An 18616-nucleotide genomic window follows, 5' to 3' on the forward strand; every position below is an offset into this window, starting at 1 on the left:
TTAATCACGTTAAAATATTTGACGCAATTAACGCATGCAATGAATGACCCGCTGGCATATTGCCTCAAACATAACAATGAGGCCGTTTATGGACATTAGGAGTGAAGAGAATGCCACCGGCCGCTTGGGGGCAGCGCCGTTCCATACTCATGTTATGTCTTCTAAACGTGGGAGAATTAGTAGTTGTGAGACATTTATGCTGTATTCACAATGCAATGCAAATTGCTATTTGTGCTCCACACATATTTCGGTAAGTTTTCTTTCTTTTAGTGGCAATTATGTGTCTCTTGTTTGATTTTGGGTAAAATATGTACAGATACAGTGGGGAGAAGAAGTATTTGATACACTGCCAATTGGAAAACCCATTGGCAGTGTATCAAATACTTGTTCTCCCCACTGTATATGTTATACAGTAAAGGCGAGTGGACACAGGTGTTCTTTGGACCGCGCCGTTTATTGGCATAAGCTTCTCCTTCACAACAAACATAAGTATCGTTTAGTGAAAGCACAAAAAAATAATATTCCTCTCTCTCTCTCAAAAAAATAATGTTCACAAAAAGAAAAGCACTTCTGTTACACGCCGCTGTAGGCGGCGTTGATTCATGTCAGTTCATATCCTGTTTTATTTTGGTGGGTTCCCTTTTGTTGCTCAGTGTTACCTTTGTCAGTCTTCTCTTGCCTTCCCCTTAATCACCCGAGTGACCACACCTGTGTATCATTAGCCCTAGGCCTTAAATTCCCCTCTTTTGCCTTGTCTTGTGCCAGTGCGTTTTTCTTGTTAGTGAAGCTGTAAGAAGCTAAGACTCCATCTCCAGTAAGTTTTATTCTTGTCATGTTTTGTTTCAAGTCTACATTGCCGAAGATTTTATGTTGTTACTTTGATTCCATTTGGACCATGAAGCTGGCCTATTAAATGCCAGTAAAATAAAAGTCATTGAGAACTGCATCTTTCGTTGTCTCTTGCATTTGAGTCCAGCCGTGTGTGCCCCGCCCGTGACAACTTCAGTCTATATTAATGAGGCCCTATTCTGACACAGTTAAACAACAATGCAAAATGAACTGGCATTCCATATCAAAATATCTATGCAAAATACACGTAAAACTTTTCACTCTATTTTTATTATTATTTTTATTCCTTATTATTATATTAACTCTACTTTTGATTGAAAATTTTACAAATTTTATTATAACGAAAAATGAAGAGGGGTTTTAATATAAAATTACTATAACTTGTAACTATAACATTTATCGTTTAAGAACTACAAGTCTTTCTATCCGTGGATCAGTTTAACAGAAAGAATGTTAATAATCCCATTTGTGGATTTATTGTTACAATAAACAAATACAGTACTGATGTACAGTATGTTGTATGTATATATCCGTCGTGTGTCTTATCTTTCCATTCCAACAATAATTTACATAAAAATATGGCATATTTTAGAGATGGTTTGAATTGTTATTAATTGCGATTAATTACGATTAATTAATTTTTAAGCTGTAATTAACTCGATTAAAAATTTTAATAGTTTGACAGCCCTAATATATATATGTATATAAAAAATAAAAAATAAGAAATAAAAACTTATGTATAGATACCGTATTGGCCGGAATATAAGACGGGCCTGATTATAAGACGACCCCCTCTTTTTCAAAACTAAAGTTTGAAAAAAGAATTTTTGAACACCAAATTAATTTTTATACAGAAAATAATTATAGTACATCCGAAACAAATGATTATAACAATATATTTGAGAGAAAAAGCATGTTATTTTGCCTAATTCAAATCTTAATATCTGAACATTTTAATACGTAAACTAAAGTGCAATCACATTTGTAAATTAATGGCTTCTGGTTTTTGAAATGTAAATAAACCAATCTATTGTGATAAAACAACAAAATTGTAATAACTGCATTAACCATCAAAGTGAAGTCTAACTGTAACTGTAGTCTTGAATCAAAATTTGAATAACTGTCATGCTGCTATCTGTCATGACAGAATATCGCTTCAATGATATCTGGCGCCATCTAACGTTACCGCGAATATAAGACGACCCCCTCTTTTTCATTCTTATTTCAATGCAAAAAACACAGTCTTATATTTGGGACAATACTGTATATATATATATATATATATATATATATGTATATATATACCTTGATATATATATTTAATAAGTGGTTTTTAAGCACTTCAAACTTAAAATTTTCTAAACAATAATAAAGTAGAAAAATGCTTGGCTTTTTTAAAAATGCTTGATTGAGTGAGTCCACTCAAACTCGCTCAAGTTGCTCACCTACAGACAGTGAGTTGCCAAAGCCACTGTTTAACAAGTTAACCTATATTGCCAAATGTATCACATTTGATACACCTAAAATTTCATGATTTTGAGACTAATTCAGAATTTTGACATTTCTTTTTGAAAAAAAAAATGATGGATGCAAGTCAACACATGCATCTGCAGGTTCCATGAGAAAAACAAACAGGATTTAGCAAGGGTTATAGATATCTGAGCGCTTATTACACATATTCATTTTGACTTTTCTTTTTACAAATTTGAAAAAAAGGTTTCATTAGGACTTTAGTTTTCAAATTTTGGGATTCGCTGGTAAATGCTTCATATTGCTGGCATTAAAAGGTTAAATGATGATTGACGCATGCGGCACTTTGAAATTCGCGGCTCTGGCAAGATCAAACCCATATGTCTGTCAATCATCATGAACTTTAATAAGCAACTCCATTGTACTGCTTGACCAACAAGGAGCAAGGAGAGGGAGGGAGGGTGAGACTACGCGAGTGGCTCGGGACAGCTCATCTGTATTAATTGAATTTTTTTTTTAACTGAAAAAAAATCCGCGATGGACTGAGGGCGCGAAGTTTGAAGTGCGAAGTAGCGAGGGACCACTGTATTGCTGCAACGTCTCATTAGTGAAACGGAGACAGGCACTGTCGGCATCACTGGCAAAAATAAAGTTAATATGTCGAATAAAGAGGAAAAATGCAACGACTGTAGTGTAGCCCAAAGTAGCGGAGTAAGAATAGTGTTTCGTCTTCACAAATCTACTTAAGTAAAAAGTATTTTGTGGTAAAAGTAAATTTTTCTCAAAAAGTTACTCAAGTAAATGTAACGTGTTACCATCAACCTCTGGTGTAGATATAACGTGTTAGCTTTTCGCGTTCCTTAACACTTTTACTAAAAATCACCTCTGAAAATTTTGCCTTTTCAAGGTACACAAGTGTTTTCATAATGCAAATTTATTGTACTTACACCATCTGTGAACACAACACCAAACTTCCAGATCTGGTACTTGATGTCAATGGCAGTTACCCTAAAAAGATAAACACATATTCATCTAATTACTATTCCAACTATCCTGAGAAAATTGTTTTTTTATTCAATTTTTAAATCTTGAAAAAATGTCTACCATGAAAATGTTGAATTGTCTGATTCCTCTTGTTTCTTTTCATGTTGCTGACTCACATCCAAAGACGCCAAATCGACACCCAGCAGTTCAGCAATTCTTTCTCGGCCATAAATGTCTCCGTATTTATCCAGAACCTGGATGCGAGAATTGGACCAACAGATTCAGGCTAATATTTGAACAGAAAAGCAATTCAACTCACCTTTCTTTTGACAAATTTATCCCAGTAGTTGTTTGGGAAAGAGCTGTAAAAGAGGAGAAATGTGATTATATTCCCTCTGCATTTTATCTGCTGGAAGATTAAAGATGCGTTTTTCCACATACGGAGTATTCAGGACCAGTCGATCCCACTGGCCCTTAATATCATCATCTTCTGGTTGCTCCGTAATGTAGAGGCCGTCAAACTCCAGCTTTCTTGCAAGTTCCTTCTCCCTTTTGAAGATCACCAGTGGAATCTGATTTGAAATTAAAAAAACAACTTTATATCAATAAAATTCCACAGTCTCACATTCGCGACGACAGCAAAGTCATGCCTTACTTTGAGGCAGTTGTAGCCAATGATGCAGATGAATGAGATGACTGTGTGCAGAATGGCGAGAAAAGACAGCGTTGGCTGCATGTACCCGGTGCTCTCCTCTAAATAGAAATACAGCGGCACATCTTCTTCATCGTCATCTCCTTCGTTCATTCCGGAAGCGTCAGCTTCATCTCCAGAACCCTCGAATAGACCAGAGGCTTCGAAGAACCCACTTCCCTCTGCTAGCTCCAATTCTTCCATGTCTTCGCCTTCAGGTGGGCTGTCAGACACCTGCACCAAACAAAATCAAATACTTAATTCCTGATGGATGTTACTAGTATACTGTCTGTAATAATTTTAAACCAAAACATACACTGAACAAATAAATAAAACTTGAAGGGAATAGTATATTTTGTTTTATTTACTGTTTGACTGTTTATATTACTCTAACACAACCTATATAAAATAAATAACATTTATATCATAGTTTATGAACATTTAAACTTGAAATGATTAGAATTTGCAGCGCCATGACAACGGGCAGATAAGGGCACAACAGATACAGGACGCCTTCTGACCACGGAACCCAACACACGCGTCATGCAGCTGATTGAGCAAGATTGACGCTGAAAAGCAGGTGATAGGTAAGACATCTACAAGCCGACGTCTGCACAACCAAATCCCACAATCAGCTCTTCTGGACAGTCCAGAACAAATGGCGGAACATCTTGTCTTGCCACAAGGAACATCTGATAACAAGGAACCCGCAACTGAGAAGTTGACCCTCAGCACTTACGTGGTGCTGAGGTTATTTGTCAGGGCAACAAGAGTTGCCCTGACAATAGTAACGCCTAAAGATGTCCCGATCGATTGGGATGCCGATCGATCGGGTCCGATCACGTCATTTTCAAAGTATCGGAATCGGCAAAAAAATATCGGACATGCCTTTTTTTAATATATATATTTCTTTTAATTAAATCATTTTCTAATTGTATCTAATGTTATAGACAAAATGTCTTACTCATCCAGAGTCTTTAGTTTTGGCTTAAAGTAGGGCAATCAAATTTATCGCGATAACGGAGGTAATTAATTTTTTTAAAATTAGTCACGTTAAAATATTTAACGCAATTAACGCATGCGCTGCACGACCCACTCACGCATTGTCGCGTTCAATCTATAATGGTGCCGTTTTACCTATATATAGAGCTAAAAGGCAGCGTGTAATGAGTAGAGTGAATTTTGGCAGTGTTTGGAACCTTTTTTTAATTGGCTAAAGCCTTACAATCATTCTCTCAACAATTAAAAATATCGTGGGAAGCAATGTGGGGAAGCAAGGTAGTAGTTGGTCTTTTTCTTAACATCCTATGTTATTTCTCAACGCAGAGAGGATATATCAACTGGTGCCACTACGCACAGTCTTGGTTGCACTTCCCATCATGCATTTGGGCAGAACAGTTAAATGGCTACAGTATCATTTACTAAAAGCTCAACAAGTACACTAGATAGCAATATTTAGTCACAATATACAAAGTCACATTTATCCTTTAAGAATTACAAGTCTTTCTATCCGTGGATCCCTCTCACAGAAATAATGTTAATAATGTAAAAGCCATCTTGAGGATTTATTGTCATAATAAACAAATACAGTACTTATGTACTGTATGTTGAATGTATATATTCGTCCGAGTTTTATTCATTTTTTTCTTAATGCATTGCCAAAATGTATATGATCGGGCAAAATTACCGGGAATGATTGGAATTGAATCTGGAGTAAAAAAAAAAAAAAAGCAATCGGATTGGGAAATATCGGGATCGGCAGATACTCAAACTAAAACGATAGGGATCGGATCGGGAGCAAAAAAACATGATCGGAACAACCTTAGTAACGCCCGAAACCCTCCTGCCCAATCCACAACAGAGAATAATCCTAAACAACGCCCAAACACACCCTTCTTCCGGACCACAGCCCGCCTCACCAGAGCCTTTAAAAGACTAAATGATTATCCAACCGTTGTCATTTCTCTTGAGAATCTTTTGTTGACTTGTGATATGGTGAACCTCGATCCAGTTTGCCTTCTTGCCTGGGTCTCTCTGTGCTGTATGATTGCTGCCGACTTGGAATAATTTGTCAACTTGTATTTCGAAGCCTTTTTCCAGTTTTCAAAATGGAGTCAGTACAAGGGGTTAAGCCTAAGGTGAACGCGCGGAGTTTGGCCTTTTGGCCGGGTTGCCGAGATTCTGCCGGCCCGGGTCGTTGGAATTGCGCTAGCGCGGTTCCGGCAGTTCGGCTGGCGTGATTCCGGCAATCTGGCTAAAAGGTCAGATTCCCTCAAAGTGATAAAAGTGAAATTGGTTGACTTTATTTCAAGTCCAGCCAACTTTTTTCCCAGTGTAACATTAAGGTTGAATATGATCTACTCACTTTGTAGAAGAGCAGAATGAAATTCAATGCAAAAGCAAGGAACAACGCTAGAAATCGCAGGTTATAGAAGTTTCTGGAAAGGTAATTCTGTAAAAGAAAGAGAAAATCAATTATTCAGCTAGACATTTTCGGTACTGGGAGAAATAGATATGTTTGGGGGGGGCAATATTCACCATGAATTTATTTCTCTGTGTTTCCAGCTCAGTCCAGATCTGGAATCCTCCTCCTTTCTTAGGTTTCTTTTCTTTTTTGACTGCAGATTTCTTGGGTTCATCCTCACCCTCTTTTGCATGACTCTCAGATTCCTTCTCCGCTTTCTCTCCAGTCTCAACACTGAAAAAAGGTAGGTTTGTTTTATCACTTCCGCCACTTTTTTTTTTTTTTACATTGAAGTTGGTAGACGTCCAATCCATTTGACCTGGGAAGGCTTGCAGCGATCATTTGCTAGATTAATTTAGGTCAGTTTTTTTTATATCGGCAATCTTTAAATAAAGTATACTTCTATATTTTATAGTTCAAATGCAAACGGATTAGCGTATTTTTCGGAGTATAAGTCGCACCTGAGTATGATCATATTTTGATGTCCAAAAAGAGGACACAAATAACAGACATAGAGTATCACAAAAGTGAGTACACCCCTCGCATTTCTTCAGATATGTAAGTATATCTTTTCATGGGACAACACTGACAAAATAACACTTTGACACAATGAAAAGTAGTCTGTGTGCAACTTATATAACAGAGTTAATCTATTTTCCCCTCAAAATAACTCAAAATATAGCCATTAATATCTAAACCCCTGGCAACAAAAGTGAGTACACCCCTAAGAAACTACGTACCTCCCTAAATGTTCAAATTGAGTACTGCTTGTCATTTTCCCTCCAAAATGTCATGTGACTCGTTACATGAGTACTGTCAGCATTGCTGCAAAGATTGAAGAGGTGGGGGGGTCAGCCTGTTAGTGCTCAGACCAAATGCTCCACTCTTTGTCAAATTGGTGTGCATGGTTGTCACCCCAGGAGGAGGCCTCTTCTGAAAACGGTACACAAGAAAGCCCGCCTGACTCATCAGACCATGGGACATGGTTCCAGTAATCCATGTGCTTTGTTGATATGTCTTCAGCAAACTGTTTGCGGGCTGACAAGCAGTACTCAATTTGGACATTTAGGGGTGTACGTAGTTTCTAAGGTGTGTACTCACTTTTGTTGCCACGGGTTTAGATATTAATGGCTATATTTTGAGTTATTTTGAAGGGAAAATAAATCAACTCTATTATATAAGCTGCACACAGACTACTTTGCATTGTGTTAAAGTCTCTCATGAAAAGATATACTTAAATATCTGCAGAAATGCGAGGGGTGTACTCACTTTTGTGATACACTGTAAATAATCCCCGTTTAGTCTTATATTCAAAGTTTATATGGATTGATAGCATGTACGCACTGTGCGTGCGTGACGCACACACATACCGACAGTTTGCCCTAATTCTCGGCCGTGTAAGCAATCTTGATATATTGCTCATTTGGAGCACATAAAGAAATCCGAGCATTCTCAGGCTCATCCTTCCCACCCCCAAGCCCCTATTTTATTCTTTAAAGACTGTTTTCAATCCTGCCTCTTTCCTAAAAGCCGCGTTCAAGCTAGGCGCTAATGCTAACACAGCTCCATCGCTACCGTAGCGCCCTGTCTCTCTCGCTCTTTGCTGACGTATTTGCTGCATGAATTCAGATTTGGGGGATGGTTCAGACCACAGCCACATTCTGGAAAAATGTGGCCCAGATCAGATTTCAATCACATACGAAAGTGACCTAGATTTAGGCTCTGCCATCTGTCCCTTGAAATAAAGAATTGTTCCAAACTAGGAATTGAAATTTGCGTTCCGTATTGAACCAATACGGAATATACACTCACCGGCCACTTTATTAGGTACACCATGCTAGTCTCGGGTTGGACCCCCTTTTGCCTTCAGAACTGCCTCAATTCTTCGTGCATAGATTCAACAAGGTCCTGGAAGCATTCCTCAGAGAGTTTGGTCCATATTGACATGATGGCATCACACAGCTGGTGCAGATTTGTCAGCTGCACATCCATGATGCAAATCTCCTGTTCCACCACATCCCAAAGATGCTCTATTGGATTGAGTTCTGGTGACTGTGGAGGCCATTTGAGTGCAGTGAACTCATTGTCATGCTCATGAAACCAGTCTGAGATGATTCCAGCTTTATGACATGGCACATTATCCTGCTGAAAGTAGCCATCAGAAGTTGAGTACATTCTGGTCATAAAGGGATGGACATGGTCAGCAACAATACTCAGGTAGGCTGTGGCGTTCCAACGGTGCTCAAGTGGTACCAAGGGGCCCAAAGAGTGCCAAGAAAATATTCCCCACACCATTACACCACCACCAACACCAGCCTGAACTGTTGATAGTAGGCAGAATGGATCCAAGGCTACATGTTGTTGACGCCAAATTCTGACCCTACCATCCGAATGTTGCAGCAGAAATTGAGACTCATCAGACCAGACAACGTTTTTCCAATCTTCTATTGTCCAATTTCGATGAGCTTGTGCAAATTGTAGCCTCAGTTTCCTGTTCTTTGCTGAAAGGAGTGGCACCCGGCGTGGTCTTCTGCCGCTGTAGCCCATCTGCCTCAAAATTCGACGTACTGTGCGTTTAGAGATGCTCTGCTGCCTACCTTGGTTGTGACGGGTGGTTATTTGAGTCACTGTTGCCTTTCTATCAGCTCGAACCAGTCTGGCCATTCTCCTCTGACCTCTGGCATCAACAAGGCATTTCCGCCCACAGAACTGCCGCTCACTGGATATTTTTTCTTTTTCGGACCCTTCTCTGTAAACCCTAGAGGTGGTTGTGCGTGAAAATCCCAGTAGATCAGCAGTTTCTGAAATAACCAAACCAGCCCTTCTGACACCAACAACCATGCCACGTTCAAAGTCTCTCAAATCACTTTCTTCCCCATACTGATGCTCGGTTTGAACTGCAGGAGATTGTCTTAAACTCCTTTATTTCTGTTTCTGAAAGTTGGCAAGCCTACCTACATTGGATTTGAAATGGCCCACTTTTATGCGATTTTTCTAGTTCAGACCGTCAAGTTAATGCCTCACTCGAGTCGGAAAAACACGAAAAAATTCATGCATTAAGACCTGTGGTATGAACGTAGACGTAGAGTCCGAAAAATACAGTAATAAGAAAAAAAGACTGTGTACTCGGCCTTCTCTGGTTCTGGAAGAGTTTCCTCAACTGGCACCGGTTCTGGAGGCTTCTGGCTGGCATCAGCTTCTTCTGGCTGCTGATAAATAAGCAATTTCATGACATTACTATATTGATTCTTTGAACAATGATACAGTATTTGCCAATATTACAAAGTAATTTAGACGTTTTTGACATATTTTGTTGCTTAAAAATTCCAGACATTTGAATGAAACCTTTTTAACACTGGCATATCTAAAAGATGACAATAGCAAACGATATTTTTGTTCGATTTGATATACTAATTGCTCCAACCCTTGTAGTCATTGCATTTTACAGAACAACATATTTACTTGCAAAAGAGTTTAGCTAAAAAAATAAAAAACGTACCATTTTCCTCTTAGTTATAGGTGTCCCTTCAGGGGTTGGCGGCTCAACCGTGGCCTCGACTCCCATGTCACCAAGTCCACCAGGAGCATCTATACCAGGAACTCTTCCCCCTTCCTTCTCCTGAGTATCCTCCTCTTCCTCTTCCCCACTTCCTGTATCTCCAGTGTCCGTAACTCCGCCCGTATCTTGTTCCTCCCCCATCCCCGGTTCTCCCGGTCCATCTCCGTGCACGTCATCCTGAGTCGGATCCGGCATGCTGGCTAAAATCTCCGTCACCGTGATATTTTTAGCTCCTTCCACTAAACCGCCTCCAAACAGGGCATGCCAGATTATCATGAAGAAGCCTTTGCATACGTTGTAGAAGAAGTGCAGGATGCTCATTAAGATGGTCCAGAAGAAGGTTGACAAGGCCACCACGATCTCTTTCATGGTCATTTTCCTTACGCGTCTATATTGCCGACGGAGATTACGGAAGGTGAAAATGCTGAAGAAGCTCAACATGCTGTTAATGAAGTCCGCAAATGCCGAGCTGGACTCGGGCGGAGCTTCTTCCCCGTTGGCGTCTTCTTCTCCTGCACCAACATTCGCTCCTGTTCCACCTTCCCCGGCGACTTCCTCTCCCTCGTCATCCTCCTCGCCCTTTTCTTCTTCCTCCTGCTCGGAAATCTGCGAGGCGATATTCATCTCAAAGATGGTGTCCTCGCAGAAGTTCACAAACATCTCCATCTTCTCCGACTCGCCACCTTCATTGACGACGTCGAAGATGAACTGCCGCTTAGACTCTCGGACTTGAGGCATCTCCCACTGTCGGCGGTTGACCTCGCTGATCTCAAAGTAGATGCGCTCGATCTTGCGACTGGCGCCCATGATCTCGATACGGCCCAGGAAGGGACGGAAGTAATTGAGCACGCTCTCGGCTTGCTCCAGGAAGTTCTGCAGTCGCGTATCGTGGGGAACGTGCTCGGACAGGTTGGTGAGCAGCACGGCGATGTTGAAGCCGATGTCCTTGGCGGGTTCCTGGAAGCGACTGGCGTACTCCTCGTAGTTGATCATATCGTTTTCATCCGCTTCCGAGCAAGACAATAGGAACTGGATCTCCGATGGAGAGTACTGCTTCTGGCTGTCCATGGCCTTCTGGAAGTCCTTCTTGGAGATAAGTCCTCGAGGGTCTGTGATGTAATCCCGGAAGGCATCGGACGCCACGATGTCTTTCAGTTTAAGGAACATATCAAAGAACTTTAGGATCATCTCAACATTGCTGGATGACTCCACTAACATGTCCACCATCTGACGGGCAATGGTGCCATTCACCACATTCCCTGAAAAGACACGATAAAACGGTATCTTTTTAAACAAAGACTTGAGAAATACAAAACTAACTTGAAACAACCGTATTGTTTACCCTCTAACAGTGAGAGCAACATGACCACCATGTCTTTCTGTAGATCCAAAAGCTCTTTTAGCAGACCAATCTGGCTGGAATCCTGTAACCATAATATAAATAAACAAAAAAACGGCCTCAGATCATAAAAAAACAAAATTCTCAGGCTCAGAATTACTAAAACAGATGCAGACACTGGGAATAGGGAAGAGAAACATGAGTTTGAATTATCAACAGTTATTATGGAGAATTATCTGACAATAAAAACACTGCTGAAGTAGACAAATACTTGCTGTACTGAAGTACAGGGTGATTAAAAAGTAACTCCCTATTTCATAACACTCATAATTTATTCAAATGTTGTAATATTTTTCTCAATTTCTTCGTGCATGTTTGTTGATGTATGGCAATTAAATCCATGTTCTCGTTTTCTTTCCAGATCTGTTCATTTGTTCGAGATTTTAGAGCCCTACAGAAATGACTGGACGTAGTTTGGAGAATCATCGTTCGAGTGCACAGATGGTGGAGAACCATTCAAAGAAGACATGCTTAAAGGGCAGGTGAAGACTTCAATTCATGAGCGTTTTACTCGGTAACATTGTATTGAAGGCATCATTTGCTGTCTCAAAACTCACATTACCGTTTTTTTTTCTATTGACCGCGTAGTTTTTGAGTTACTGCCATAGCAACACCTTAGGACGTGCCTAGCTGCCGGCCGCTACCTAATAAAATCATTTCGCGAAGACCTCGCCAACACTTCAATACGTAAGTACAGCACCATGCTATCATCGCAATATATTGCAAACATTTTCTGGGTTTTCAAGATTCATGCGATAGCTTGAGACTATGAATGGCCCAGGAAACCTTCTTCTGCAAGGATTTGGACAACTTTTGTGTGAGTCAAGCGGAAGAACTTCTCCCCGCTTCCTCAATCACGTCTTTGTTTTCAACATTTCAGCAATGACAGCTTTAAAGGGATCCACGGATAGAAAGACTTGTAGTCCTTAAAAGATAAACATTATTATGAGTTAAAATAATTTGATGAAACACCTCTTGATGTTTTCGTTTTAATACAATTTGTAAAAATTAGTTTAACTAGGAGGTTGCTATCGTTGTTGACTCGCAGGGCGGTGACGTCACATGGTTACGCTCCCGGGCTTCCAGAGTATGACTCTAGCAACATAAACATGTCATCCGTTCAACCCTTTCTATTTGAACCCGAGAGGAACATTAATGAGCATGACAGCACTGGCTATATTTCACAAATTGAGCATCAAAAGCAATCAATCAATCAAATTTATTTATATGGCCCTTTACAAAACCCGAAAGGCCCACAAAGTGATTTACAACAAAAATATGGCTCAAGATAACTATAAGGCAGGAAAGTATTATACAAAAAAAAAAAAAAGAAACAAAAACAGCGCATCAAAATAAAAGGGAAAGACGGCATGAGACGAGATGAGAGTAGGAAAAAAACAGTGTTCTGCCAAAATGTGCTAGACCGGCGAAACGTCCTAAAAGAAGCAAATTTGACTCTGACCCAAAGTACAACCATGCCCTTTCAGCTTGTTTTGTTCAGATGCATATAGACAGAACTATGCAGCCCCCCGGGTGCCAGGGTAGAAAAAAAAATCCTAGCTAATCTGTACCCACAGTTTAGTAATCTGTGGGTACAGTTTTCTAATATGTACTCACTAAACTGTGAGTACAGTTTAGTAATCTGTACCCACAGAACCCACACTTCAGTAATCTGTGGGTACAGATTGCTAAACTGAGGGTACAGATTAGTAATTTTACCCACAGTTTAGTAATATGTGGGTACATTTTAGTAATCTGTACCCACAGTTTACTAATCTGTACCCACAGATTACTAAACTGTAACACACGGGGGGGCTCCGTAGTAATCTTTTTTTTGGCAATTATAAAGTTATCATGTATAGATTTATTAACACAAGGTGCCAAAAATCACATAAGCGATGGTTAAGAGGTACGTATATATATTCAATTATTGGCTCCACAGCATTGCATAAAAAGTGGAAACGGTTCAGAGCAGGGAGAATTAATTAATCACAATTTCCATAATTGATAGCCAGAGAATATAGGAAGGAGATGGTCAGAGCACTACGGTACGGAGCCCCCCGGGTGTTACAGTTTACTAATCTGTGGGTACAGATAAGTAAACTGTGGGTACAGATTACTAAAATGTACACATAGATTGCTAAACTGTGGGTACAGTTTAGTAATATGTGGGTACAGATTAGTAATCTGTGGGTACAGATTGATAAACTGTGGATACAGTTTAGTAATCTGTGGGTACAAGTTACTTAACTGTACCCACAGATTACTAAACTGTGGGTACAGATTAGCTATGATTTTTTTTCTACCCTGGCACCTGGGGGGCTCCGTACAGAACATACTAAAGATGCCTTAAGAAAATAATTAAACGTAATATCAAATAAGGGTGGTTTAAATACGCTACGTGACTAATGAGGTCATCAGATCAACAATTTGCTTTAAAGCTACCACATGAAAACACAATTCTTCAAAGTATGAGAGGGAAACATATGCAAAAAGTATTTTGAGGCAATGGAAAGGTAATAAAAGACTCAATAGTAAGTACTTGTCACTTTTAACCGATGAGCACACGTCTTGGATGTCTCGCCGCGAAGAAAGAATTGCAGTAACCCGGTAGCATTCATGAGAGTGACAATCTACGTCATCACCGCGAGCATCCACTGCACGCTTAAAACATGACGCCCCTCTTAGGTCAAAACACGTACCAAATATAATAGATTTTTAAATCAATGGCAATATTTTATGTGTTTCTAATAATATATTTTAGTAAAAAAGAACAATTGTGGCTCATTAGAGCCTACAAGCCTTTAAGTCGAGGTTCCCTTTAAAAGCCTAGGAGGATGCAACCTTGGTTTTTCAAAGACGTAAGTAGACCCTTACTGGCTTTTCGAATTCTAAAATCTGATGCAATTCTGAAATGCAAGTTGTTCAAGAAATGTCTACCCGTAGCATGAAAAAGTCGTTTTTGTAGGGCTGTGAAATCTCAAACAAATGTACAGATTTAAAAAGAAAATGAGAACCTAAATTTAATTGCCATACATCAAGGGAAAAAAATTGAGAACAATATAACAACATTTGAATAATTTCTATATATATTTTTGAAATAGGGAGTTACTTTTCAATCACCCTGTAGAATTAAGTTTAAAGGAGACACCACACAATCACACCACAAATAAAAAGCATTTTACAGCATAGAAACAGTGAGTGAAGAAAAACAAAATTGCAAAGCCTGTTAAACATTAAACACACACACAGCGAAAGTCTCAATAAAATGTATATTCCATAAGGAGAATATTAAATTATATTAAATTTTACACTGAAAAAAAGGACGGTTAAAAGTTAAACTTTCTCAGGAAGTCTTGTAGTTGCCTGCTTCTTTGTCCTAAAATCCATTAAGGGATGCTTACATTAATCCCTTGAAGAGTTTTAAGCTAAACAAAGTCATTCTAATCATCAACATAGAACTATAAATCTCGTGAAATTCACAGAAAATGCAACAAACAATTATTTAGCTCAACCATGACAAAGTTAAATGTGTGTTGGGCAGTGTTGTTTTTGTCAACAATGACGATAACGAAAATATTTTGTCACTGAACATTTTTTTCATGACGATGACGACTTAAAAACGTGACTTGGGAGACTAGAACATAACGAGCACAATGCCAGTTTTTGTCTGATGAGACGACAACATGAGGAAAATGCGACATCGTTTCTGTCACAATGCGTGACATTTTCATACTGAATGTGGAGTACGTCATCTTGCATCGTAGCAGTGTTTGGGTCGTGTCACTCCTGTGAGATGTGTTTCAAGCTAGGCTGCGCTCCATCTTGCTTGTTTGGAAACTTATGGTAAGATTTGTTTTCTTATCTTGGCAAGAGAGAATATGGAATGTAGCTTTAACCTCTAAAGGTCTGTGTTGAGTGATGATCACACACTAATTGTAACTCATCGTGTTAGCATAGCATTCGCGTTAGCATTAGCATAAATAATGTGGCGAGCGTCCTCTTAAATGCTGGGACTTTTTTTTTTACAAACAGTTTGTGACTTATAGGTGGATTTAATTGAAAATAGTGTACTGCTTTTCCTCCTGAGTGTGTATTATCATCACCAAGTTGGCGATTGCCATTACAGTATGTGCTCGTCTATCTATGGCAGTTTGAAATTGTTGGAAACCTTTATTTCTTTTTGGACTGCTTTTGAATTTTACAGACGAAAACATATTGAGTAACTGTCGACTAAAACTAGACTAAATTTGTATGAGATTGACTGAAACTAGACAAAGTCGAACACATTTTGAAATGACTACGACGAATTAGTAGAGATGTGACCGAAAATTTGGCGTCGAAAACTTTCGGCCAAAAAGAGCTAAAATTGCAGTTTCGATTTTCGGTTAAAAGGCCGAAAGTTTACCACCGGAAACTGTGAAGAACCTCGGTCCTCTTGTGATGACGTCATCAAAACACAACGGGTGAACTCTACTGGCTCACAGCTAGCAAGTCCGCGGTGTGGAAGTATTTTGAGGTATCAAAGAAATATAGACATTATTAAATGAAGGAAAATAAAACAAATTTGCTTCATCGTTTCTACATGTAACAGAGTTATTATGGAATTGTGTGATTCCATTTGTCCACATTAGAAGGCACAGTAGCGCCCCCAACTCATGTGGTTACTATAAATAGCTGGGCGCGCCGCAGATGACGCCAGTGTTATTTTGTCAACAGCAAAGGTGAGTTGGATAGCATTGTTAAGTTGCTATTAGCTTAGCACCAAAGAGCTAATCATTTCAATTGTTCTTTAGCACGTTGTGGCGAGGCCTGTGAGACTGACCAGCTCGCATCATGTGCGTGTGTTATGCAGGTACAATTATTGTTTATTATTTTCCAGCCAGTTGTATTTTGTCATCACCAAAGCACGTTGTGGCGAGGCCGTGAGACTGACCAGTTTGCATCGTGTGCATGTGTTGTGCAGACAATAAAAAGTCGAAACCATCAACGTCTCCTGGAACTATATTAAAACACAACACAATGCAGAGTCCAAGAGTTTGACGCTCCAAATCGCAGCAGACAAAGAAAAAGGGGTTACACTGGTGCCGTGACCCGGATCGGCAGCGAAGGTTTCGGGTGGTGAGGGTAAAGGGTACACGCAGGTCCGTTGTGGAGCGTGGAAACCTCCCTGCCGATTCCTTCATGTAGGGACACTGGCGGCGGCTATGCCGTTGGCTTCGACTTTATGGCGTACTGGTTAGCGTCCCTACCTGCCAAGTGGAAGCGTCATGGCGCGCGGGTTCGCATCCCAGCCTAGTCAAAGGTGGGAGCGGAACGCGGGGCGGTGCTGACACATACACGCTTCTGAATTTGCTTTCTATTGATGTTCCACATCACATCGATTACAGTGCATTTGAGTCCGTGCGTGAGTATAATGTAGTATATTTGTATAATGTTCGCTTGATTAAAGTAGTATTTAAATGCTTACACGTACATTTTCTGTGGTTTAGTGCAATACGTTTATAGCACGACTTCTTTCAATTTTTGTCACTTTTTTTCGTGGTTTCCGCAGCCTCTCTGCCAGTTGCCGTTTAATCCTGCTGGGAGCGACTTCACTCGGCTTGGTCGCCGCTAGGACTCGGCCCAATCACTTGGTCTCGATCGATTCCGCTTGTTGCACAAGGAAACACCAAGTCTTATTTTAAGGAGTAGGAGAGACTATAATTGCCTTGTAAAGAGCTTTACTAGTTTCGGCACGAACGGGATAGTTTGTTGTTGTTGTTGTTGTTGTTGTGAAATACAGTTCCGCACAATTGTACATCGAGATCTCATTTTGCTTAGCAATTGGAGGCGTGAGACCCATTTTTCGAGTGTCCCAAATTTGCCGCGACATACAGCTGGGAACACACTCTCCCAGTGGCGGTATTAAGGGGGGCCAGAGGGGAACTGGTCCCCTCTTTAATTTGAATGGCCCCTGAAGTGTCCCAGATCCCATTTTATTAGAAATTGGAAAATAATGAAACAAAATACTTTTTTTTTTTAAATTAAATTTAAAAAATAATTATATGCATGTGTAACACTTTACAATAAGGGTCCCTTAATTAACATTAGTTAATGCATTTTTAGACAATAAACAATTTTTAAGTAAGAGTACAATAATTAATATAATTGTTTATCTAACATTTATTAACATATTAATTAACATGAGTTAATGCATTAGCTAATGCGTTAGCTAATGCATTAGTTAATGCATTAGTTAATGCATAACCAGACAGTAATTAATGGTTTAGTAAAAGTAAAAAAATATATATAGGCCTATATAGGGTTAGGGTTTTGGGTTTAGGGTTAGGATTTGTTAACTTAGCATTTATAATTTCTTAGTTAAGGGACACATGTGCTACACTTTACAATAAGGGTCCAAAAAACAGTCAGTAATGGTTAATTATGGTTTAGTAATACTTATGAGGTACGTTCACGTGAAATAATATCATACTTAAGGTTAGGTTAACAGCACCCAAGGACTCACAGAGCAATGTTTCTCATTTTAAAATAACAATCACTTACTAGTACCAGTATATATTAATAACTATTTATTATTACATGTGAATTAATGTTATGTACTACGGTATATAGATTATATATTATAACCTAGCCTTAAGTATGGTATTATTTCACGTGAACGTACCTCATAAATATTACTTAACCTTAATTAACCATTACTGAGTGTTTTTTTGGACCCTTATTGTAAACTGTAGCACATGTATCCCTTAGCTAAGAAATTATAAATGCTTAAGTTCCCCCCTCTTAACCTTTATTAACCATTACTGAATGCTTTTTGGACCCTTATTGTAAAGTGTAGCACATTATGTCCCTTAACTAAGAAATTATAAATGCTTAAGTTAACAAACCCTGTTACTGTCTGGTTATGCATTAACTAATGCATTAACTAATGCACTAACTCATGTTAATTCATATATTACTAAATGTTAGATAAGGGATTAAATGAATTATTGTCATGTTATTTAAACATAAGTTAATGTCTAAAAATGCATTAACTAATGTTAATTAAGTTACCTTTATTGTAAAGTGTTACCATTTATCGTTTTTTTGGCCAAGTGTGTCCCATATTCGGTTTCCAGTTTCGGCCAAGAATTTTGCTTTCGGTACATCCCTACTAAATATTTTTGCCAAAAGACTAAGACAAAAATTGCCAAAAAC

At 39.1% G+C, this 18616-nt stretch overlaps 1 protein-coding gene across 1 annotated transcript in view; it reads right to left on the bottom strand.

The window, feature by feature from the left end:
* The window catches only part of LOC130906415 (ryanodine receptor 1-like), a 115148-nt gene that overhangs the window by 6728 nt on the left and 89804 nt on the right, over positions 1 to 18616 (bottom strand). Inside the window, exons 90-99 of the mRNA XM_057820744.1 lie at positions 11360 to 11441; positions 9958 to 11276; positions 9585 to 9667; positions 6533 to 6692; positions 6360 to 6446; positions 3959 to 4228; positions 3745 to 3875; positions 3623 to 3665; positions 3424 to 3557; positions 3267 to 3327 (exon numbers count right to left, since the gene is read on the bottom strand). Of these exons, the coding sequence (XP_057676727.1) occupies positions 3267 to 3327; positions 3424 to 3557; positions 3623 to 3665; positions 3745 to 3875; positions 3959 to 4228; positions 6360 to 6446; positions 6533 to 6692; positions 9585 to 9667; positions 9958 to 11276; positions 11360 to 11441 (2370 nt within the window). The remainder of the gene's footprint in view (positions 1 to 3266; positions 3328 to 3423; positions 3558 to 3622; positions 3666 to 3744; positions 3876 to 3958; positions 4229 to 6359; positions 6447 to 6532; positions 6693 to 9584; positions 9668 to 9957; positions 11277 to 11359; positions 11442 to 18616) is intronic.

Source organism: Corythoichthys intestinalis, chromosome 18 (genome assembly GCF_030265065.1).
Source record: "Corythoichthys intestinalis isolate RoL2023-P3 chromosome 18, ASM3026506v1, whole genome shotgun sequence".
Lineage (NCBI taxonomy): Eukaryota > Metazoa > Chordata > Actinopteri > Syngnathiformes > Syngnathidae > Corythoichthys > Corythoichthys intestinalis.